This window comes from Mobula hypostoma, chromosome 7 (assembly GCF_963921235.1).
Source record: "Mobula hypostoma chromosome 7, sMobHyp1.1, whole genome shotgun sequence".
Classification (NCBI taxonomy): domain Eukaryota; kingdom Metazoa; phylum Chordata; class Chondrichthyes; order Myliobatiformes; family Myliobatidae; genus Mobula; species Mobula hypostoma.
This window is the reverse complement of record NC_086103.1, coordinates 86,640,112-86,664,954: the sequence shown is the minus strand read 5'-3', so window position 1 is coordinate 86,664,954 and position 24,843 is coordinate 86,640,112. Positions and strand designations below refer to the sequence as shown.

Sequence of the window (24,843 nt, the reverse complement as noted above, 5' to 3'; positions counted from 1 at the left end):
TGGAGATCAGGTTGGACCAGAGATGCACTTGCAGTTGATAGCCCATGAAGGAGGTGCATGAAGAACATTCAGAGGATAGGGCACCAGAGCTGGGACCACACCTCAGTAAGAAACAACATTAGCACCAGATGGAGAAGAGTATTAGAAGAAAAGTGACAAACAGATTGAAGCATGGGTATTATTATCCCCTGAGGGAGTCTCACCTCATATTACTTATTCAGTTTAATGTGGTCCAATAGCTGAATTGCTCCATTCTGTTGAAGGATTATTGGTTGGTTTGAGTGTGTTTAAAAGCATTAATATCAAGTATAACAATTAGCCTTATGTTTACTAATTTAAAAAAGGCCCCGGAATAAAATAGAATAACTAATATTTACACAGCTGATTCTTCCCGATTAGGACCAGATGTAGGTCGAAGAGCTGCAGCTGTCAACTTCTGTCTCTATTGGTCTGTGGTCACTTCTATCACTTCTCAGCAAGCCTCTTTATTCCATCGCACTTTATCCACATCATTCTGCACCACAGAATGCCATACCATTCCACCGTGGTCTAATCTATGCCACCCCACACTACTCCTTTCTCCTCCTGCTCACTCCACATGATCAAATCCCTCACATTACCATGTCATCTCTTCCCAACTCTGTGCTTTGTCACAAAAAATCTCAAACAAGCAGGCACCACTCTATTTGACATCAACTCCTTCTGTTCCCACCTTCCTCTAAAACTTGATCCAAATCCAAATCTTGCTTGCTTCTCTAAACAAAAGACTCCAATCACTCAACTTGTAGAAAGTCACAAACATGAGAAAACCTGCAGAAGCTGGAAATCCAAGCAACACACAGAAAATGCTGGAAGAAGTCAGCAGGCCAAGCAGCATCTATGGAAAAGAGTAAACAGTCAACGTTTCAGGTTGAGACTCTTCTTCAGGACTGAAAAGGAAAGGGGAAGGTGCCTGAATAAAAAGTTGGTGGGGGGAGGGGAAAGAGTCTAGGCGAAGGTGATAGGTGAAGTCAGGTGGGTGGGAAAGGTCAAAGGCAGGAGAAGAAAGAATCTGATAGGAGAGAGGAGACAATAGGAGAAAGGGAAGGAGGAGGGGACGCAGAAGCCAGTAACAAGCAGGGGAGAAGAAGCGAAAAGTCAGAGCGGGGAATAGAGGAGAGGGGAAGGGAAATTTGTTCACCAAAAGGAGAAATCGATATACATGCCATCAGGTTGGAGGGTAATCAGTAGGACTGTAAGGTGCTGCTCCTCCACTCTGAGGGTGACCACATCTTGGCACAAGAGGAGTCCACAGATCCACATGTTGGAACAGGAATGGCAATGGGAATTAAAATGTTTGGCCACTGGGAAGTCATACCTGTGGTGGATGGAGCAGAGTTGCTTGATGAGGCAGTTCCCTGATTTATGATGGGTCTCACAATTAAGGCCACATCAGGAGGACTAGAGGTGGTGAATAGCTGAACTGTACTGAGAAGGAAGGGCATTTCAGCATGACCATCACAGTCAATATCCTTTTGGAGAGGATTAAAATATGGGCTGAATGGCCTCTTTCTTTGCCATACATCTCTTGACTCCATAGTCATATTGAGTGACTATGACTATAGACATTCAATATACCTATGACTATTTACTAACTTTGGGTTTGTAACGGGTTAGTAAGTTGTGGGCATGCTATGTTGGCACTGAAAGTTTGGCGACATTTGTGAGATGCCCCCAGCATATCTTTGGGCTGTATCGGTCATTGAGGAAACATGACACATTTCATTATATGTTTCGATGTACACATCACATGACAAATAAAGCTAATCTTCCACCATCCTGAAAATCCTTTGATACAATGCAATAGAGTGTTGATTGTCAGCTGTGTTAATTAGAGTCAGAAAAGTGTATGGCTGGTTAAGTTTCATTGAAAGGACATTGAAGTAAGAAGGTAAGGAAGCCTTGATTCATCTAACTTTCCTATTGGTGAGAACATATCTGGAGAACCACATTCACCTGTGCTTTCTTTACCTAAAGAGGGCTCTACTTTCCATCAGTGAAGTGGGGAGGGGGTGTAGCAAAGGGTTAGTCATAGTCATAGTCATAGTCATACTTTATTGATCGCAGGGGAAATTGGTTTTCGTTACAGTTGCACCATAAATAATTAAATAGTAATAAAACCATAAATAATTAAATAGTAATATGTAAATTATGCCAGGAAATAAGTCCAGGACCAGCCTATCGGCTCAGGGTGTCTGACCCTCCAAGGGAGGAGTTGTAAAGTTTGATGACCACAGGCAGGAATGACTTCCTATGATGCTCTGTGTTGCATCTCGGTTGCTAAATTTACTGGTGGTTGTCATGTGAGGAGAGATACAATAGAACAATATTTTCAAGAGTTTGAAGTATTTTTAAAAAATATCTAATATACGGCGAGCTGCAGAAAACTTAGAGAATGGGGGCTGGGTGGGTCAGAGCAACAGTGAGGGATGTGGGGTTATATAAAGAGAGATCTTGGGATGAGGCTCATGCATGGGTACTTTCATATACCTCTTTCCCACAGCCCTCAGTAACCATTCAGAATCAGAATCAGAATCAGGTTTTTAATCAACGGCATGTGACGTGAAATTTGTTAACTTAGCAGCAGCACTTCAATGCAATACATAATCTAGCAGAGAGGAAAAAAATAATAACAAATAAAATAAAACAAAAGTGATAAATAAACAAGTAAGTCAATTATAGATATTGATATTAAAAAACATGCAAAAACAGAAATATTGTATATTTTTTAAAAAGTGAGGTAGCTTCCAAAGCTTCAATGTCCATTTAGGAATCGGATGGCAGAGGGGAAGAAGCTGTTCCTGAATTGCTGAGTGTGTGCCTTCAGGCTTCTGTATCTCCTACCTGATGGTAACAGTGAGAAAAGGGCATGCCCTGGGTGTTGGAGGTCCTTGATAATGGACGCTACCTTTCTGAGACAACGCTCCCTGAAGATGTCCTAGGTACTTTGTAAGCTAGTGCCCAAGATGGAACTGACTAGATTTACAATTTTATGCAGCCTCTTTTGGTTCTGTGCAATAGCCCCTCCAGACCAGACAGTGATGCAGCCGGTCAGTGGAGACTCAAACCCTACCTGGAATTTCACTGAGCCCAGAGGCCATTCACTCCACAATTGCTGACCCATACCCCAGCTGCCTGAGTGGCAGAGATCAACCACACATGCAAAGGCTGGGGATCAGAATAAGATTATCATTGACTTTCATCATGGAAAATTTGTTGTTTTGCAGCAGCAGTACAGTGCAGACATAAAATTATCATAAATTACAAAACTAATTAAAATGGTGCAAATAAAGGAATGATGACAGAGGGGAAGGAGTTATTTCTTAATTGCAAAGTGTTAGTCTTCTGGCTCCTAAACCTCATTCATAATGGTAGTTTGAAAAGAGGGCAAGTCCAGGATGGCGAGGAACTTTAGTGATGGATGCCAGCTCTTAAAGGTGTCCTTGGAGATGGGGAGGGTTGTCCCCGTGATGGAACTGGCTGGGTCTGCAACCTGCTTCATCTTCTAGTGATGCTGTGCACTGCAGCCTCCAAACGGGACTGTGATGCAGCTACGCAGAAAGTTCTCCGCTGTATATCTGTAGAAATCTGTAAGAGTCAACACCCAGAAAATTGGAAGGCCAGTTACAGGGTGTGCACTTCTCCTGAGTTGCCCAGCTTTTGACAGAATTGTTGTTAAACTGTCAGCAGCTGTGGCCAAGGATGGTAGTTTACACTGTTTTTACCACCTGCTTAGTCTTAAACACATGGGCATTGCAGCTTTCTCAATTCCAGTCCAATCTCAGAGCATTCTTGCCTGTTTCACTTCCCCTCCCACCCTCCTCATCACTTGTTCTTTGCAATTTTACGTAAATTGTTTCCTATCATAAGTCTTTATCTCTGTGTAAATGTGGCCTGTACACACCCAACCAAACAGGTACAGTTAGCTTTCAAGCCATCTTTCAGTGCTGAACAGGTCGAAAGTTCACTCTCTTACCCAGTGCTTTCCCCTGTCCTTTTAATGGCTGTATTCTGAGCCAAGTCTTCCTCTCTCACCTGGGAACAGCACTAAATTGAGTTTTTATATTCATCAATGTAGTATTTTAAATTATTGAGTGTGTGTCAAGGTTTTTTTTATGTGTGACTGGATCGGAGAGCACACTTAAATGGAGTCTTTCAGCAAAATTATGAAGAAGTGTACAGTACCTCACTGATTTTTTTTGCTCTGTCCCTCACCGTTCCATCTGCAACAGCTTCTAATATTTCAGGTAAACTGTTAATGTGTTTGCTGGACTGATCAATCTGCAAAAGGACCTGCATTTTGGCAGAAGCCTTTTGCAATGTTCCACAGAGTCGTGCGGCCAATGGAATACTGTTGAAGTGCAGTCACTATGTCAATATAGCATGTGTATCAATCTATTTGTACACAGCAAGCAGTAACAACCACTAGAAAGACTATTATTACTTTTGTTCTTTAAAATCTTGTCCATCAGATCTTTTTACGTTTATCTGAGAAACTTTTATTTTCTTGGCTTTAACATAAGAAGAAAAGAATTAGGTCTCAGCCCTTTAAGCCTGTTCCACTATTCATCCCAATCTGCCTGATCTTCTGCCTCAGTACCATTTTCTTGCACTATCCTATTCTTTGATTCCTTTAACATTCAGTGTCTTTTCTGAATGAACAAAGTCACTGAACCTCCACCAGTTTCTGAGGTAGAAAATGCCAAAAGCATGCCACACTTTGGGCAAAGAAATTTCTCCATATCCAAGTCACTTCATCATAAAGAGAGTACCTCCAACATGGGAGCTTTACTCAGTCATGCATGGGAGTTTCAGCCTTAGTGTCTGAAATGTAATTTAAATGCATAGTTCTTATGATTCAGAGGCAAGAGAATCACCAAATTCTGCACTTAAACTACTTTCCCTCTTCCTCAACTACCTTCCCGCACCTTGAAGACATTGCGGTCAGATACAGAAAGCACTGGAAGTCTGCACCATTGCAGTCAGGGAAGTGAGAACTCTTTCCAAGAGGTTCAGCTGAGCCAGTGACCAAGCTGTTTCAGATATTGACTGACTTGTATTCTTTCAAACAAGTTCTGGATGTATTGTGAATGGAATACTCACCAGTTCTCTAAACTATCCTTGACATTTTCTACTGCAAACAGAATGAACTCCTCAACTTGCCTACTCTACAGGCAACTAACCTCCACCCATATCCTGAGATCTCTTAAAACATTATTGTAATTGATCCCAGGAATGAAAGGATTAATGTATGAGGACCATTTTTTAGGTCTGGGCTGTTACTCACTGGACCTTAGATTAACGAGGGGAGTTCTCATGGAAGCCTTTTGAACATTGTAAGTCCTGGACAGAGTGGATGTGGGAAGGATGTTTCCATCAGAGGGCCCAGCCGCAGAATACAAGGATACCCCTTTAGAACAGAATGAGGAGGAAATTTCTTTAGCCAGAGGGTGGTGAATTCATCATCCCAGATTGACTAGTCAGGGTGTCAATATTACGGGGAGAAGTCAAGAGAATGGGATTGAGGAAAAATAAATCATCCATGTTCGAATGGTGAAGGAAACTCAGTTGGCTGAATGGCCTAATTTTGCTCTTATGTCTAAATGTGTAATGGTCTACTCTGTGCACCCTGTCCAAGGGTTATGGTTTTTTCTTGTAATTTATGCACCTTCTCCAAGGACTTAAAGAGTCATAGTGCAGTACGACTTGGATAAAGAGCCTTCAATTCAACCAATCCATGCTGACCATATTGCCCAACTAATTAGCCCCTATTTTCAGCATTTGGCTTGTATCTGCCCAAGTCCCACTCCTTCCACGAAATGACCCAGATGTTTCTTAAATGATAGTATTGCCTATGTCCTCACCACTTCTTCCGGCAATTCATTCGATATACTCACCACCTTGTGCATGAGAGAGTTGCTTCTCAGGTCCCTTTTAAATATTTCATCTCTCTCCCTGAACCCATGTCTCCTGGTTTAGGATTCCCCTCCCCTGGGGAAAAGACTGTTATCATCCACCTTCCCTAAGCCTGCTATAATTTTAAATGTTCTATAAGATTGTCCTTCATTCTCCTACATTCCAAACTCTGCCTATAACTCAGGTCCTCCAGTCCCGACTTCTGGCCATTTTGGGGTGTGATCTTGTCTTATCTCGAGCATTCATAAAATAGTCCAGGGTATTCATTTTAGAGGTGCTTTCCCATGAAGAGTTGTACCTCTACCGAGGCACTGGCCAATATCTATAGAACTACTTCCCAGAGAGCACCAGTGTCAGTGAGGTAGGGCAGGGCAAACTGGCAACCAGAATAATAAAGCCCGATTTGTGCAATGAAAGCCTCAGGTTCCTAGAAAATATGCTGATTAGCTCAAGGCTAGAACCTCTAATCTGATATAGTTGCCTTCATCCTGATGTTGGCAGTGAATCGCTCCTCCTCTCCCAGCTACCTTGCTCCTTTAGAACATCTGCTTCCAGTTAATGTCTGGTGCAGGTGCATTCTATCTATGGGCAGCATGAGGTTAAAAAGTTTCCAGTGACTGATCCGTGCTGATGAAAGATATTGGATATATAGTTTTCTTCTGTGGGTAGTGGTTGTCCATCCATTGTATCATCCCTCAGTCACCTCCTCCCTCATTTCCATTCCTTGTGCAGGAACATTGGGATTGTAGTAACTAGACTCTGATTTACAGAAATGGCATGAGGATATGAAGCCAAAGTTCAATACCCTAAAATGAAATTTAAATCAATTAATCTGTTAGATTTTTATCACTTCTCCATGTTTTCCCAGCAATTCCCTCAGTGCCTGGCCTTTGATCGACTCAGATCAGTTTTGCAAGAGTTCTGATTGTCTGCCCAGTGCTTCAAACCTTGAGATGACATTTACACCACACTCATAAAACAATCAAATTTGCAAAGCTTTTAAACAACTGGGGCATAGTTATATTTAATAAAAGCCTGTCTATAATAACCTGAATTAGCATTTTATGCCATGTAATACCTCTGAGAATGCAGGATTTTATGGAGTCATGTACTGTTGAGCCCATCTTTCCAATAGGTAGGATTATCTACTGACTGTCAGCTGGTTAACCCTTCTGTTTCTGGAATACTTCATATGAACTGAAATCAATATAATTATTCAATTTCTATATGAGCAATCCAGCCTCAAATCTATTTCATCCTTCATGGCAATCACTTAAAGGAACAGCCTTTATGTGTAAAAAGTGATTGGTCAGAACATTTTAACCGATTTTGCATCACTTCTGGCTACCCCATTATAGGAAGGATATGGAGTCTTTGAAAGAGTGCAGGAGGGCACCTGGGTTAAAGGGCATGTGCTCTAAGGAAAGGCTGGACAAGCTTGGGCTCTGTTATCTGGAGTGATGGAGCCAGTTAGAAGCATGTAAGGTTACGAGAGGCAAAGATAGAATAAATAGCTGTTATCTTTTTCCCAGGTTTGAAATTTCTAATAAAATTTAGGAGGGAGGTTAGGTCAAAGTAGTTGTATAGGTATGTTGTTTTACACAGAGGGTGGTGGGTGCCTGGAATGAGTACTGGAAGTGGCTGTGGATTCAAGTACAACAGAGACATTTAAGACACTGTAAGATTAGGACATGAATATATGGAGAATAGAAGGATATAGGCTTGTGTATTAATTACTAGTCTCATCAGTTTAATTCAGCACAACATTGTGGAACAAAGATCATGTTCCTGTGCTGTTCTGTTTAAATTCCATTGGTTCTTTCAATAACCTTGTGCAGAAGTGCAGACTTACATCAAGAGAAGAGACTGAGACCACAAGGTGTAGCAAGGGCTCTAGAATCACAGGTATCACAGCTGTAGTATTGTTGTCAGTCCTGATGCAGGGTTTTATATATGTACTCACTGAAGGAATGTGGGTGGGCTTTGCAGATGGAGCCAGCATTTAATTTCCTTAAACAACAGGAATTCTGCAGATGCTGGAAATTCAAGCAACATACATCAAAGTTGCTGGTGAACGCAGCAGGCCAGGCAGCATCTATAGGAAGAGGCGCAGTCGACGTTTCAGGCCGAGACCCTTCGTCAGGACTAATTTCCTTGTTGCCTTTGACAAGATAGTGGTGAGCTACCTTCTTGAGGTCTGGGTGCACCCACAATGCTGTGAGGGAGAGGGTTCCAATGTTTTCACCCAGTAATGGTGAAGAAGTGCCATGGTCTGTTCCCTGCCGTTGATATCCTGGGGTCACAATTGACCCAGAACTCAGCTGGACCAGCTGCATAAATACTATGTACACTAGAGACAAGGTATCCTGTGATGAGTGACTCCCTCCTAACTCTGCCCTCCATCACCTTTAAGTCTCAAGTTAGGAGGCTGGAGGTTTCTGCCTTTGCATGCCAGATGAGTGCAACTTCAACATCTCTCAAGAAGCTCAACATGAGACGGGACAAAGCAGCACCACTTGGCTGACGTCTAATCAACCGCCCTAAACATTCATTTCTTTCACCACCTGACTGCTTAAACCCTCAAGCCCTACACCCAGAAGGAGAAGAGCAGCATTTTCAAAGGGACAGCACCACTTGCAGCTTCCTTTCCTAAATGCACTCCTTTCCGACTTGGAAATATATCTTCTCCGTCATCCTTACTGGGTCTAAATTCCTGGAATTCCCTACTCAAAAGCCAGAAGGACTGCAGTGGATCAAGAAAGTGGCTTATCAGCACCTTCTTAAGGACAATTGAGTGTAATGTGCTCTTCAGGCAAATTAACCCAGGTATGGAGTGAACTTGAGAGTGGAAGGTAGAAAGTAACAATGAAGATTTATTTGAAGAACGTAACGGATGAGTAATGAATGACTCAGAGTGTACTCACTTGAGAGGGCCAGAGTACACAGAGCATTAATTCACTCAGAATGCAAATTCAGAACTCAGCGAAGTCTTGACAAACTTCAGTAGTGCATATAGTATGGGAACCTCATGCATATCAAAATCAAAATTCAGTAAACTCATAACAGGATGCACTATGAACCCACATTCAAATAAATAAATAAATAGCACAAAAATGCAAGGAAAACAACGACCAAACTAGTCACTTAACAAATTCTAGTTAAACAAGTCAATGAGTTAGTGAGTCAGAACACATGATGCCCTGCATTGGTCTGAAGAGTTGATGGCATTTAGGACACTGTTCCCTCCAAGCTGCATGGCCACACAGCAACTGAACTATTGTCTTTTATATGTTAATATGAAGTGCTGCACTGTTTTCAGGTGGTGTAAAAATTTCCTTCTCAGAGCAATGGTTGTTTCACTCAGCTGTAAAAAATATTAGACGGAAGGTTGGTAAGGGATGATAGTTTTGCCAATGATTCTTTTTAAGTTCCCGTAAAACAAATCTAAAAGGATACTACGCTAATTCCAATGACACTCCCAGTACATTAGCTGCGAAGAGAAAAAGGTATTTCCAATGAACAAAGACATTTGCCTTTGAATTACCATTTCACTGTATTCAATAATTTATATGTTAGATATTTGAATTTAATTAACTGGAAAGAGTATGGTGTCTCCATTAGATAAATGGCTTCACCGGATGTGATAAAATTGGCCACCATCTTGGCACATTGCCCAAATATGAAGTTCTAAGAAATCAAAATCAAAGTGGCATGAAAAGCAGGTGGCTGATCAATGGTGTCAGCTTTCACAACTAGCTTAGGTTTATCTACTATATAACTTGTCCTCTCCAAAGTCTGTACTTAGAAATAGCTGATTGTCATCTGGGCATTTTTTCAGTGTTCACGTTTATTGAAAAACAGCCTATTCACATGTAAGTTTCCCCAACCCTTTATGAGGTGATGTCGAAGCATAGTTAAGTGTAGAATTATGGTCTTCTGTCCACCAATACTAATTTTCTGTGTAAACAAGCCCTTGTTCCAGAAAATAAACAAACTGTAGATCCATATGGGTGTGTGACTCTAATCCAATCATTGGAACAAGAGAGCTGGTGGGGAATGGGTGTGATGTGAGCAAATGGTTTGAAGACTCAGAACTGTAAAGGCTGGCATATTGGAAAGATCAAGGCTTGCAATCCAGATGGAAGACCAAACACACAAAAAAAATCCAGATGATTGATATCTGAAATAAAATAGAAAATGTTGGAAACACTCATCAGGGCAGGCAGCATCAGTAGAAAGAGAAATAGAGGGAAGATTTCAGGTCAGGGACATTTCATCTAATATGAACTTCTAACGAATGACCTCAGACTGGAAATGTTGACTGTTTCTTCCTGCACAGATACTGCCTGGCCTGCTGAATGTTTTCACTATGTTATATTATAGTAGAGTGGACCCAATAGTCTGTGGAATGAAACTGTGGAATATAACTGTGAACAGAAAGCTGGTTTTGCACTTCATTTTTGATCTGAAGTGTTTGTTTTGGCCACCCTTGATCACTTGTCCCTTGCCAGGGTACAATTGCTCTCAGGAGACGCAAGCATCTGCCGATGCTGGAATGCACCATGTCCCTGTGCATACAATCTCTCCTGTGAGAAGCCCTGTACTGCAATCAGAGGGAATTCAGCAGCTCAGATGGCATCCATGGAAGGAAATGGACAGGTATATTTCAGGACAAGGCCATTCTTATGTCTCCTTGCCTGACTTGCTACCAAACGAATTCTAAATCCCATTGTAATTTCCATCCATCTGTGTAGCCTCAAATACCACTGCAAGACCGCATAGAGACTGCTAAAACTGAAAGCCAAAATTTCTCACTCACTTTTCACACCACTTTCCCCTCCCACTCCAGGCTCTCTTCTAATTATTGCCCATAGCCCCCCACTCCCACCTCCCCAACCATTGTGTTTAACAGCTTTCCATGCTGTCGTCTTTTCTGTGTTTGACTGCAGACTAACACATTTTACCCCTTCGAAAATTAAGGAAGCTTTTCTGAATCATATTTCAGATTGGTTTTACATCCAATAAAGCAAACATCCTTTAGAGTGAAATTGCATATTTGCATTAATAGATATGTATTATTTATTCGATTTGCATTGAAGGGCAGAATTTTATCTCAGCTTTCTGAAGGAATTTCCACTGATTATGGAATGAATGTTAATTCATGACTATTATTTGGCAAGGTTTAAGCATTTAAATCTTCTGCCTCAACTCAAATACAGTGACTTACTAAAGCACCGGAACTGAACCCAGTAGGATTTCTCACATCATTAGAGTGTTGCACATTTTCATGAACATTGGTTTACGAATTGGTGAAAACTCTCAGACATTTTTCCCCTTAATTCTTGACTTTATTTCTTTCCATTTTTCTGCTTTCAACAGCCACACCTTGCATCAAAGCCATCAGTCCCAGTGAAGGTTGGACCACTGGAGGGGCTACCGTTATCATTATCGGAGATAATTTCTTTGATGGATTACAAGTCATATTTGGCACCATGCTGGTCTGGAGTGAGGTACGTGAAGGAAGTGCATGCACTGATAATTTAACAATAATCATTGATCTTGGTTTACAGATTATTTGTTTCCATTTTCCACTCTCCATCTCTCTCTCTTCCCATTTGCTTCTCCCTTTCTTTCTCTTTTCTCTTTTTCTCTCTGCCCCACCCTATTTCTCTTTCTCCCTCATGCTCATCCTTTCTAGTTCAGCACTCTTCCTCACCTTTCCTCACTTTCTCTCACCCTCCCTGCTTCGTAGTTGTTTCCACACTCTGCTTTTTGTTAACCTCCCGAGCCTTGTCAAATATTTTCTGGAAATTAGCAGAATGGTCAGGTGGATACTGGCATGGAAGTAAAACAAGATGGTTAGAGCAAACTAGACACTATCTCGGGTGTTGAAAGGGTTATGCACACAGAGGAATGTACCAGAGCCGATCATTCCATTCTCTCTCCGTATTTTCCAAGGATTATTTTAAAGTGATTGAAAGACGCATTCGAGCAGGAGCTTACATGGCCCTCGTGACTTTGTTGCCTGTCAGGGACAGCGATCCAATTAGTCCAAACCTCCAACACCTACCAGATGGAGTTATTTTCAGAGCTGGGTGAAGTATTTCACTTGACATGTTTGCCATGATAGCTTGACAGGCATGGTATCCATGGCTGTGAGCTCTAAACGAGTGATATAGTCATAGACGGGTGAATACCTCAGGTCAACTGTAGAATTGACCCTTGGAAGCAGATGCACTCAGTGGTCGTGACAGAGTTTAAATTTCTACCCCAAACTAACTTACACATATACACCACACAAATTCTCCCACTTTTAAAGCCATCAGCTTTAGCTGGTGTAGTTTCACATGTGACAGCTCATAACCTTCAAACATGTGAGCATAGGTTTGAATGTCAGTAAAACTATTTGATATCATAACTAATACTGATCCTTTCTTTGTCTGTCCTCAGAGATCACAGCAATCAGACGGAAAGATGGTTGTTTACTTTCACCACTCCTCCTCACTTACACCATCCCACTGTTAATTCCATTTCCCCTGCCTTATGCCAGTTTAGATGAACTAACTTAGCACAGACACTGGAGAATTTATTTTCAATCTGAACCTTTGGGAGAGCTTAATTTAAGACATGAATGCATTCAGAAACCATTACCAGCATAACAGTAACACAAAACACTTGGCAGCCAGTTGGATTAAACTTCATAATATTCTTTGTTACCATAATAGCAGACTTGGGCAAACGATGCCAAGATTTATTGGAAGAATGATTCTCTCCTTGAAATGGAGGAAGAATATCAGGCAGCTCAACTGTTAGCAATTGTCCTAACATCTTATGTTTAATGAGCATAATTTGTGATTCACAATACAAGACTGGGTGTACAAATGAGTTTTGACCATAACATCCAACTTTGTTGCTTTGGGTCATAGAATACAGTAAAATCAGCCAGATATGAACAATGGATTTAATTGCAGGGTATCCATCTTCCAGTTGAAGTGTTGGGCTAGGTAATCTAGGCAGGTTCTTAGGTTTGGTCCTATGAAGCGTAGGGGGCTAAGGTATTGGATACCCTGCCATTGTGTTTCTCATGACATGTTCTCACTGGGTGGCTGAGAGGTGTACTTGCACCCCTGTATTGTACCTGAAGAGCAGAAATGCCAAAGATGTGGTAGTGTCTGAAGAGTGGAACAACATTAGTATTGATATTGGAATACAAATTAATTGCATTAGCATTCTCCATATATGATTGGTTGGTATTCCTGATGTAGCTGTAAGTATGTTGGATTAGTAAATAAATGTTCCCATTGGGCATGTGATCCTGAAACTCTTTTTACATGTGGACTTTGATCTTTGCAGCTGTCTATTGGTGAGCCCCAGAATTCTGGTTATTTGACACGGTGAGCTTTAGCCATTCATAGAGTGAGTCAACTTATAGACAGCAAGACAGGATTGTTTGCGGGTTTCATTCAAGTGACAAAAGTTCCAGAGAGTGCAGTTGCCAGACGTACTTCAGCAAATGAGCAAGGGAACGTTTCTGCAGATTGTCTCACCAATTTCACATCTCTGATAAAACCAACCTGAACTTCCTTGAGAAAATACAATTGCCATACTGGGCTAGTATCACATCAACATCAGAAGGTTTGTAATATCTGCCCTATTTCCTATCCTACTTTTGGGATCAGGCAACAGTTTCATCTGATCACTTGCATGCAGTCTAGACCATCTTTCTTGTTGTCGCTCCCCATTTTTCTCTCTCCTGTTTTCCTTTTATTTCTTCCAGTTAACTCTTTCACTTTTTACATTTTTGCCTTTGTTATCCTTTCTCTGTCTGACACCTGAGACCAATCGCACTGTCTCCTGGCCATTTGGGGATCAGAATCAGAACTAAATTTATTATCACTGACATAGAGTATGATGTGAAATTTGTTTTGTTTTCTTTGCAAAAACATAAAATTCTATAAATTAGTAAAACAAATAAATAGCGCAGAAAAAAGGAATAACAACGTAGTGTTTATGGGTTCATGGATAGTTCAGAAATCTGAAGGCAGAGCCCTTTTCCTGCTGCTGTCCTGACCATATACCAACCTCCCTTAGCTCTCGTTCTTGGTTTCATTTCTTACTCTCTCTCTCTCTCTCTCTCTCTGTAATTCTTTCCACTTACTACTCTCTCCCAGTATTTCTGACATAATCCTCCTTTTGCTATCTCCCTCCACTTCTCTCCCTATATTATAATAATAATAGTAACAACCATACCTTACTATAAATACAAGCCTGATCCAGTTTTAGTTTACATTACAATCAATCCATTATTATGGATAGGACATTCCATAATAACAATCTGGATGCAATATTACAGGAAAAACAAGCAAGAACAACTTACTTTAATAGATATGGCCAATCCAAACACACATAACATACAGAAATCAGTAAGCGGAAAACACCAGAAACATACTGAATTGTAAGGCTATGCAACTTGAAGAAGGTATACATTGTCCCAATAGTAATATCTACAATTGATGTCATCCCAAGTCACTACACAATAGCAATACACAATTAGGCCACACAACAATATTTGCAAAATTCTTCAGAAAGCCACCTAAAATAGTTCGAAAGTTCCTAGCAATTGAGAAATGAGTGTGCTTGGCTATGCCCCCACCTCAGATTTTACCAGCTTGAGCAGAGAAAAAATAAAAATACAATAATAATAATGATAATAACTTACTTATAGAGCACTTTGCATACAAATAATGTTGTTCAAAGTGCTTTACAATGGGATAAAGTGTAAACATGATATAAAAGACAAAAAGATGTTAGTTAAAAGCAAAGTTAAATAAATAAAATAAATAGGTTTTGAACTGGTGTTTAAAAGTGTCAACTGAGTCTGCATCCCTTATAGTTTTAGATATTGAGTTCCACAGTTTAGGAGTGTAGTTCAAAAAAGCTGACCTACCAATTATCATATGAGGGAAATTGTTTAAATTTGAGAGACTGGCGTAAGAAAACTTGAAAGCTTGAGCAGGAATATAAAATGCAGCAGCTCAGTCGTGCAGTTCGGTCACAGACCATTGAGAGCTTTAAAAACAAGTAGGAGAAATTTCATATCATTTCTTAAAGATCTAGGAAGCCAATGCAGAGTAGTTAGGATGGGAGTGATATGATCCCTTATCCTGGTTTTAATTAAAAGTCTAGCAGTGATGTTCTGAATGAGTTGAAGTTTGTAAATATATTGCTTCGGAAGGCCAGTAAAAAACGCATTGTAGTAATCTAGTTTCTTTGATATAAAGGCATGGATTAGTATTTCAGTATCATTAAATGACTGAAACAGATGTACCTTTGCAATCTATCTTTCTGTTTGTCTGTCTGTCTGTCAGTCCCTCGCTCTAAATATCTGTCCCCATTCTCTCTTTTACTACTTCTCTTGATTTCTGCGTTTGGTTTCTATTGCTCCCTTTCTGTCTCTCCCCAGCTCTCTCTCTCCCTCTCTCTCTCTCTCTTCCTTTCTCCACCTATCTCTCTGTCTGTCCCCAAAGTCTCTTTTATGCTATCTCTCTGTCTCCCCCTGTTTCACTATCTCCTGCTCTCTCTGTCTGTCTGCAGTCTCTGTTGTCATTCTCTTTCATTCTTTCTTTATGTCTCTGTCTCAGTCAGCCCTGCTTGTCTCTCTGTTGGTCTTTCTCTCTCCGTCTGTGTGTATGTGTTCCTCTCTCTTTCTCTAAGTACTTCTGTCTCACCTCTTTTCTTCACTCTCCCCATATTTCTGTTTCAGACTCTGTATCCTGCTGACCACCCCCTGGGCTGATTGAGGTGGACATATGGCAACAATTTCCATTTGAATGACACCCTCTGGCCGTTCTTGTAAATCTCAGACTGGCAAAATTCACCTCTCGTTCCTAAGCCTGGGGCCCACTCAGTGCCATATGTTAACAAAAGAGAAACTTGAATGGCTTAATATCCTCAGCGTAAGCAGTGAGGGATAGATCGGATTTTGTATTATTTATTTTAAAGGTGACCTCCATAACCCCTCAGATTCTGGAAGGGTTTCAGATTATAACGCCCTGCAACTGGAGCCTCTAAGTACTGGCAAGCCTTTATTGGCCTTGACTCAGATATGAGATTTATGCAAAGCAGAGCTTGTTTTTCATTAAATCGGGCATGAGTGCTGATTATTTACACATTCCCCTAATTGTCCCTGTTAATAAGTATTGTTCAGCTGGTAAACTATTATAATTCGAATGACATTTTCGCACATGTGTCACCAAGAGAAGAACTGAATTGTTTTGTTGTCAATTTAACAGCGACTTCAGTTCCGTCGGTTACAAAAGGCAGGATCTCCCGGTGACCACCAATTTCAGTTCAATTTTTCATTCCCATACTGGCATGCCTCCTGTACGGTCACGATCAGGCCACACTCAGGTCGGAGAAGCAATACTTCATGTTCCTTTTCGGTAGCCTCCAACCTGATGACATAAATGTCGATTTCTTGAAAATAAATCCAAGGATCCAATCACAAACAAGAGAAATTCTGCAGATGCTTGAAATCCAAGCAACACACACAAAATGCTGGAGGAACTCAGCCAGCCAAGCAGCATCTATGGAAAAGAGTAAACAGTCGACGTTTCGGGTGAGACCCTTCATCAAAACTGTTCTGATGAAGGATTTTGGTCCGAAATGCCGACTGTTTACTCTTTTCCATAGAACTCACCAGGCTCCAGCACTTTTTGTGTGTTCCAAGGATCCAACCTAGGACTTTGTTACACTGGAAAGCAAAGCAGAGTTGATGATTCTTCTAGAGACCCTTTTGATAATGGGTCCCTGACTGGATATATTAAGTTTGTTGTCTATCCACAGATCTGCAGATGTTGTCTAACCCATTAGGTGTTTACAATGTTTTGGATTTTGTTAAGGTTGGGTTTTACATCTGACACTGCAGTTACACAGTAAGTGACAATGTGAGCTAATAGGACATCCCACTTCAAATCCAGCAGCACCCTGTCTTATATCTTCTGTATCTAGTCTCTAGGGGTCAGTTGATGCTATGTAACGCACAGTGCAATGTGAATAAACAGCATTAATGATGCTAGGGTGCAAAGTGTTACGGATTAGCACAGACACACACAAGTACACAAAACATGTGTGTTCATATTCTTCTACATATGAACATACTGTACACACACAGACATAAAATCTCAGCTTGTAAATGTCCAATGCCCCAGTGAGATTGGTGGTATATCCTTAATTGTAATACTCTGTGTAGTTGGATAGAAATTACTCACTCTCCAGACTGGAATGTGAAACACTGAGCACTGGGGCAAGACTCCCAATGATTCTTTCCGTGGTGAACGTAGACCTAAGGAGGAGAGGAGGAGGCAGAAGGACCTAGCAAGTAGATAGTTTGCTGAACACAGCATCACAAGTAGATAGTTGGTGAAGAGGGCATTCGGCATTCTGGTCTTCATCAGTCAGGGTATTGAGTATAGGAGTTGGGAAGTTATGTTACAGTTACTTAAAACATTGGTGAGGAATAGTGTGTACAGCTTTGGCCACTCTGTTGTAGGAAAAATGTTATTAAACTAGAAAAAGCACAGTAAAGATTTACCAGGGTGTTGCCTGGATTTGAAAACCTGGGTTATATGGAGAGATTGCATAGACTAGAATGTTATTCCTTGGAACGTAAAAAAAAACGAGGGGTATAGATAGTATGAAAGCACAGCCTTTTTTTCCCTGAAAGGGGTGCTAAAAACAACAGGATTTAGGCTTAACGTCAGAGGCAAGAGATTTAATTGAAGCATCGAGGGCAGCTTCTTCTCACAAAGGGTGGTGCGCATTTAGGAGCAGCTAGAAATAGTGGCTGAGGTGGGCACATTAGTAGCATTTAAAAAGCATCTAGATCAGTGCAATAATAGGAGAGGTTTAAAGGGCTATGGGCCAAGCACAGGCAGATGGGACTGGCTCACTGGGCTACCCTGTTGGCATGGACAACTTGGTTTCCATGCTGACTCAATCGCTCTGAGTATCTTCAGGATGGCAAGAGCAAACAGAACTACTCCTGCAGGGTTAAAATGGACAAGAGGTGGGATTGGAAAGGTTAAACAGCAGGCAAGTTTTCAATTTATATTTAATTATGCAAAAATTTGTACCCAATAAGGGGTTGTTTATCTGGCAGTGCAAGCTGTTTGGAGACTGATAATGAGTGTCTTTACCTTGTTGATATTGATCATGGGGTTCTCTGGTACTGATCGAGCTGTTAAACACTTGCTGATTACAGCACCCTGAAGTTCCACAGCACTCTGTGGAACTGTGACAGATCATCTCAAGTGGATATGCAAATTAATTTCAGTAAAGGTTCTTCGTACTGGTGTGAAATTTCACATTTCTCCTCTTGCAAAACGATTTTGTCAGTGTTGTGTCTGGGATTGATAAAGTCTGCAGTGTGGGAATACGAAGTTTGTCCATTTGAGCTGTGAGAAATATCTAACTCTCCAGTCTCAGTACTTAGAACAATAATTGAGCTACATATCTGACACTGAAAAGGACAGTACTGATATTGTGAGGGTACAGGACTGGGAAGGATAAAAGGAGAGCAGAATGCGAGAAACATAAAATACACTGTAGTTAATGTAAAAATAACAAATGTTAATGTGTGATTCTTTGAGACTCGGATAAAAGAGTTCTTTTTAAATGGTGCCCATGGCCTGCTCTTTATCAAATTATGGTATTGCTTTGCACTGTTGTAACTATATGTTATAATTATTTGGTTTTGTCAGTTTTAGTCTTGGTTTGTCCTGTGTTTCTTGTCACATCATTCTGAAGGAACGTTGTATCATTTTTTTAATGCATGCATTTCTAAATGACATAAATGAGGATTGAGTGTCCTCATAATCTAATCTAATCTAAAGAAATCATTTTAGATTCATGGAGCACACAAATTGACCCTTCAGCCCATCTAGTCCATGTCAGTCTATTACCCTGTCTAGTCCCATTGACCTGCACCTGAACCATAGCCCTCCCATCGATGTACTTACCCAAATTTCTCTTAAATGCTGAAATCAAACCCACATCCACCACTATTGCTGGCAGCCTGTCCCATATTTTGTTTAATAAGGAAATAGAGGAGGCATTTAGCACGTATTTTGGGTGTGTCTCCATTGAAAAAAATACAGGAAACCTCCCAGAAAGACTGGAGCAATTCTGGTCTGACTGTGGAACCAAAAAATAAGCATTAAAAACAAAAGAAATGTTGCAGTAATTAATGTTATTGAAATTCAATAAGTCCCCAGGATATGATGGCCTGATTCCCAAGACTTTAATGAGATGACTATGGAAGTAGTGGCTTCACTGCTTGTGGTCTTCCAAAGTTCCTACAGAGTAAAACCCAAAGAGAAGAGAGGGAAAGAAAAAGAGAGAGAAAATGCAAATACCAGTTAGTCAAACATCTGCATGAAAAGTTTTAGGGCTCTGTTACTAAAGCAGTGGGAATAGAGCACTGAAAATATAATAGAACTTGGAAAAGTCAACAAGGGGTTTATAAAAGGAAAATAATGCTGGACATATCTGCTTGACATTTTTAAGATTGTTACTAGGGTGTCCATTGGATATGGTATATTTGATTGTTTGGAAGACCATTGAGAAGGTGCCACAGAAGTAATTAGTAAAATTGGAGCCCAGGACACTGGAGTAAGACATGGGTATGGATACCGGATTGGTTTATGGTCTTGTTTTCCTCTATAAAGAAAGATGTAGGGCAGTTGAGAGTCACCAGATTGATTAATGGCTGTTCGCAGTTTGTTTTCTGAGGAAAGTTTCAAATTCAGATTTAGATGTATTTAAGTACATGTACGTCGAAGCATACTGTACAATGAAATGTGTCATTGACGTTAACAATTGATACACCGAAGGATGTGCTGGGGACAGTCCACAAATGTTGCCACACATTCCATTGTCAACATAGCATGCCCACAAGGTTCAGCAGAACAACAACACCGGGCAAAATGAGACAACAATAGCAAAACAAGCCCTTTTTGCACCCACCCACCCTCTCATACACACAGATAGGCCTCTGTTACTCCAGAAACTAATCACGGTAGGGCAGTACAGAAGCATAGTGGCACAATGCTTTACAGTAGCGATGACCAGGCTTCAATTCCCGCCTCTGCCTGTAACAAGTTTGTATGTTTTCCCTGTAACTATGTGAACTTCCTCTGGGTGCTCATGTTTCCTCCTACAGTCCAAAGATGTACAAGTTGATAGATAAATTGGTTATTGTAGAGTGTCCCATGATTAGGATTGTTGAAATCGGGGGATTGCTGGGCAGTGTGGCTTAAAGGGCCGGAAGGGCCTGTTCTGCACTGTATCTCAATAAAATAAATTAAAAGAAGAGAGATACAGGAGCCGGGATGATGAGCTACCTAGTTCTTTTCCTTTAGTGAGGCGCTCACATGTGATGTGCTGGCGTAATGACAGATGCCATTCATGTAACCCATAATGAATTATGTAAGTAAAGAACCAAACAATATATTTACAATATTACTCAAATAGTACTGAAATATTAAATACACAACACTCTCCCTGCTTAGCTATAAACTCCAATTTGACATGGAATGTATCTTAACTCAAATATGTAACGTATTGCTCTCTTTTCATCTCTGTATACAGTATACTATATAATACAACTACTATATAGACATACACAGCATAGTAAATTTTAAATACAGGCCTAAAGATTTATTCATTGTGGAGAATTTCTTACTGTTGTAGAATAATGCCTTTCCTGACAAAGGTGATCAATCTGTTTGGCAGTTGAGACTTGTGGCTGTGAATCAATATCAGGTTCCGGGTCCTCCTCTGTGGTGGTTGTAGGAGCTGACCCTGGGACTGCAGGAAGTGATTCTTACAGCTCTGGACACCCTTTTCTCTAACATCTGACACTGATCTGCTCAACTGATAGATGTGTCATCTCCAGATGATAACAGGCAGAATCTCCATTGTGTAAGAGAGTGGTTCAGTTCTGTTCTTAATTTTTCCAAGTACCCACTTCTGATAACCTCTGTAGTCCCCTGCCATAACTGCTTGCTCAAGAGTGAAACATCAAAACTCTTTGTTTGTGGAGTCCTCAGTGCCTCAGCTGTTTGTCCTGTATCTTCATTCTGAGATTGGGTTTGAGGAGATCCGAGCACGAGTGCAAAGAACAAGCCAGGAACAGCATAACTGGTGAGTCATTGGTTACTGAATTGCCATATGCAAAGAGGAAATTCGTGAGCATCTGGTTCAGCTGTTCTGCTGACATTGCTTGCAGTGCTTTCTTTAGACTCTGGGCAAACCTTTATGCCAAACCATTTGTAGTTGGGAGGTACAGTGCAGATATAATATGTCTTATTTCATTCATTTTCAGGAATGATTGAAACTGTTACACAATGAATGTGGCCCATTGTTACTGAGTAATTGTTCTGGAACACCAGAACAATTCTCAACATATCAGCGGTGTGCCAGGCTACTGGGAGTACGCCTGGCCAGTTTGTAGCTGCATCCACTACTACCTAGAAATTTGTGCCCATGAACGGTCCAGCAGAATCCACATGAATCCTCTGCCAGGACAATGCAGGGATGGAGAGGTGCTGCTCCAGGCATCTTCTGGATGTGTTGGTATCCTGAACAGTGCTTGGCAAGTGCTGATCTATCTCAGGCCACCAGACAAAGCTTTGAGCCAACGCTTTCATTTTGACCATGCCTACAGTAGATTGCCAGTCTGAAGCTCCTCCAACATTTTAGCTTTCAGCTTGGATGGTACAACAACTCTCAATCCTCACAAAAGGCGGCTTCCATCAAGGGCAAGTTCATCCCAGCACTGGTAAAAATGGGAGGACTAGAATTTCTGCTGCACATTCCAAACATTTTGGGCTGCATGTAGATCTGGGAACTTTTCTGGTTTCCCTTTAGATCATGTCTGCTGTAACAGGAAGACTATCAATTTATATTAGGGAGAATATGCCAATTTGTACATTTTCAGGTATTTCCTTTTCCATCAGTATTTCCATGATTAGCTGTCCTTTTGAGTTCGATCTTGTAATTGTGTACTCCATGAAACAGAGCCCATCTCTGCACTTGTGCCACTGCAGTTAGTGGAAAACCCTCATCTGAAGTGAAAATGGACATTAGTAGTGATGATCAGTTATGAGGATAAACTAGTCAAAATGTTTTAAACCCCAAACCAGACTCAAGGCCACTTTATCAATCTGTGTGTAGTTTTTTCTCGGCAAAGGCTATGGGGCATTCACTTGCCTGACTCATAACAAGTGTCCTGATTGCACCTACACCATAAGGCAAGGCGCCACAGGCAAGCATCTCCGGACGATGTGGTTCATAATGTGTAAGTACAGTGTCTGACGTCACCATTTCCTTTGTCTTTTGGACAACCACCTCACACTGTTTTGTCCATTGCCATTTCTTCCTGATCTGTAGTAATGAGTGGCTGGGATCATATGCACTGCAATTCAGATGAATGAGAAGGGATCTTGTTGAACTGGGGACAAAGCCTCAGGACTTGGAAGAATGGATTTAGGATGGAGATGAGGAGGGACAGCTTTACCCAGAGTAGTAAATCTGTGGAATTCTTTGCCCAGAGAAGCAGTTGAGGTTACATCATTAAATGTATTTAAGATACAGTTAAATAGATTTTTACATAGCAGGGGAATTAAGGGTTATGGGGAAAAGACAGGTAGGTGAAGCCAGATCAGTCGTGGTGAAGGGTCTCGGCCGAAACATTGACTGGTTACTCTTTTCCATAGATGCTGCCTGACCTGCTGAGTTCCTCCAAATGTGTTGCTTTGAGTTTCAGTACCTGCAGATTTTCTCTTATTTGTCAGTTGTGATTTTATTGAATGGAGGAGCGGGGTCAATGGGCCAGATGGCCTACATCTGCTCCTTTTTCCTATGTTCAGATGTTGTCATGTAGGGCTCCTGAAGTCAACAGATTCTGCTTAAGGGGTATGCATGGAAAATTAATTGGGGACAACATACGTCAGCAGTGCAGGCAGTGTGTCCTACTCAATAAAATCCAAGAAAAGGAAAAGGAATCATAGGCATAAGGAAGCAGGTAGTTTGTCAGTTCAGTGTCTCAGTCAAAACTACAAATTTCAGCCAGTTGTTGAAATCAAGCAGCTTCAAAAACCAGCAACCAGTCCACACCTATAAGATGAAGACTTGAGTTCTATTCTGCTTCAAAAAAGCAGCAATATTAATGGTGCCCAAGCAGATAAGGGTGAGCTTCCTCAACAATTATTGCCCCGTAGCACTCACGTATACTGTGATGAAGTTCCTCAAGAAATTGGGTTATGGCTAGAAATAATTCTTGCGTGAGAAAAGGCCTGGACCCAAAGAAATTTGTCTACTATCGCAACATGTTTACAATGGATTACAATGTTTACACCTGCTCTCCACTCTGCTTTGGAACACCTAGAAACAGCGGAAGATGCATCAGTCTACCTGTTTATCGATTACAGCTGGATGTTAAACACCATCATCCACAGTATTAATAAGCAAGCTTCAAACGTGGGTCTCTGTACCTCCTTCGGGAACTGGATCCTCAGTTTCCTTATCAGGAGATCACAGTCATTACAGTTGGTGATAGCATCCCCTCCTTGCTGATACTCAAAGTAGACACAACTCAAGGGTGTGTGCTTAGCCTACTGCCCTACTCTCTCTATCCCCATAACTGTGCAGCTAGGTGCAGCTAAAATGGCATCTGTAAATTCAGTGATGACACCACTTTTGTTGGTAAAACAAGTGGTGATGAGGAGGCATACAGAGGTGAGATATGTTTGGCAGAGCTTTGTGGGCCAAAGGACCTGTATTGTGCTGCAGGTTTTCTATGTTTCTGTGTTTCTAGATAGATTGGCTGGTTGAGTGATGTGGAACAACGTCAGCAAGACCAAGGAAATAATCGTGGGCTTCAGGGAGAGGAGGTCAGGTGAGTACACACCAGACCACATGGAAGATCAGTGGCAGAAAGGATGAGCAGTTTCAAAATTATGAGGGTCAACATCTCAGAGGATCTATCCTGGGCCAACATATGGACACAATCATGAAGAAGACACACTGGAGGCTGTGCCTCATTAAGAATTTTGAGGAGATTTGGTATGTCACCAAAGACTTACAAGTTTCAGTAGATGTACAGTGGAGGGCAATCTAAATGATTGCATCACAGCCTGGTATGAGGACTTCATTGTGTAGGATCACAAGAGGCTGCAGAGGACTGTAGACTTTGCCAGCTCCATCACACCATCGAGGATTTCTTCAAGAGGTGGTGCCTTGAGAAGGCAGTCTCCATCACTAAATACCCTCACCATCCAGGACATGCCCTCTTCTCCTTCCTACCATCAGAGATGAGGTGCAGGAGACTGAAGACCTACACTCAGTGGTAGGAACAGCTTCTTCTTCTTTGCCATCAATTTTTGAATGGTGTATGAACCCATGAACTGTGCCTCATTATTCATTTTATTTGCATTATTTATGTATTTTGTAATTTGTGACTTTGCACTGTACTGCAGCTGCAAAATATTTTTACATCATACGAGTTAGTGATAATAATCCTGATTCTGGTTCAGTTGTGACAACATTGTCATAATTTCTTCTATTCAAACATCTATTAATATTAAGTCCCAGGGAGTTGTAAGAGCAGATGTGGGATGTGCACATTGGTAAAAAATCTAGCAGAGTTCTTGGAGAACCTTTACGGAAAGACAGTGGGATGAAGTAACAAGGAGGATAGATTTGGTGAGAGAGTTTGAAAGATGAGGAACAAGGAATGTATAAAGAGCAGAAGAGTAAACATGTTTGTTTACTTGGTGTGTGCATGCAGAACTGAAGTAAAACAAGCAGGATGTTAAACCTCAAACT

At 41.1% G+C, this 24,843-nt stretch overlaps 1 protein-coding gene across 3 annotated transcripts in view; it reads left to right on the top strand.

Annotated features, from left to right (window-relative positions):
• The window catches only part of ebf1a (EBF transcription factor 1a), a 481,697-nt gene that overhangs the window by 283,691 nt on the left and 173,163 nt on the right, over window positions 1-24,843 (top strand). For all 3 annotated transcript variants that reach the window (XM_063053691.1, XM_063053692.1, XM_063053690.1), the window contains exon 9: window positions 11,335-11,465. In XM_063053691.1, the coding sequence (XP_062909761.1) occupies window positions 11,335-11,465 (131 nt within the window). The remainder of the gene's footprint in view (window positions 1-11,334; window positions 11,466-24,843) is intronic.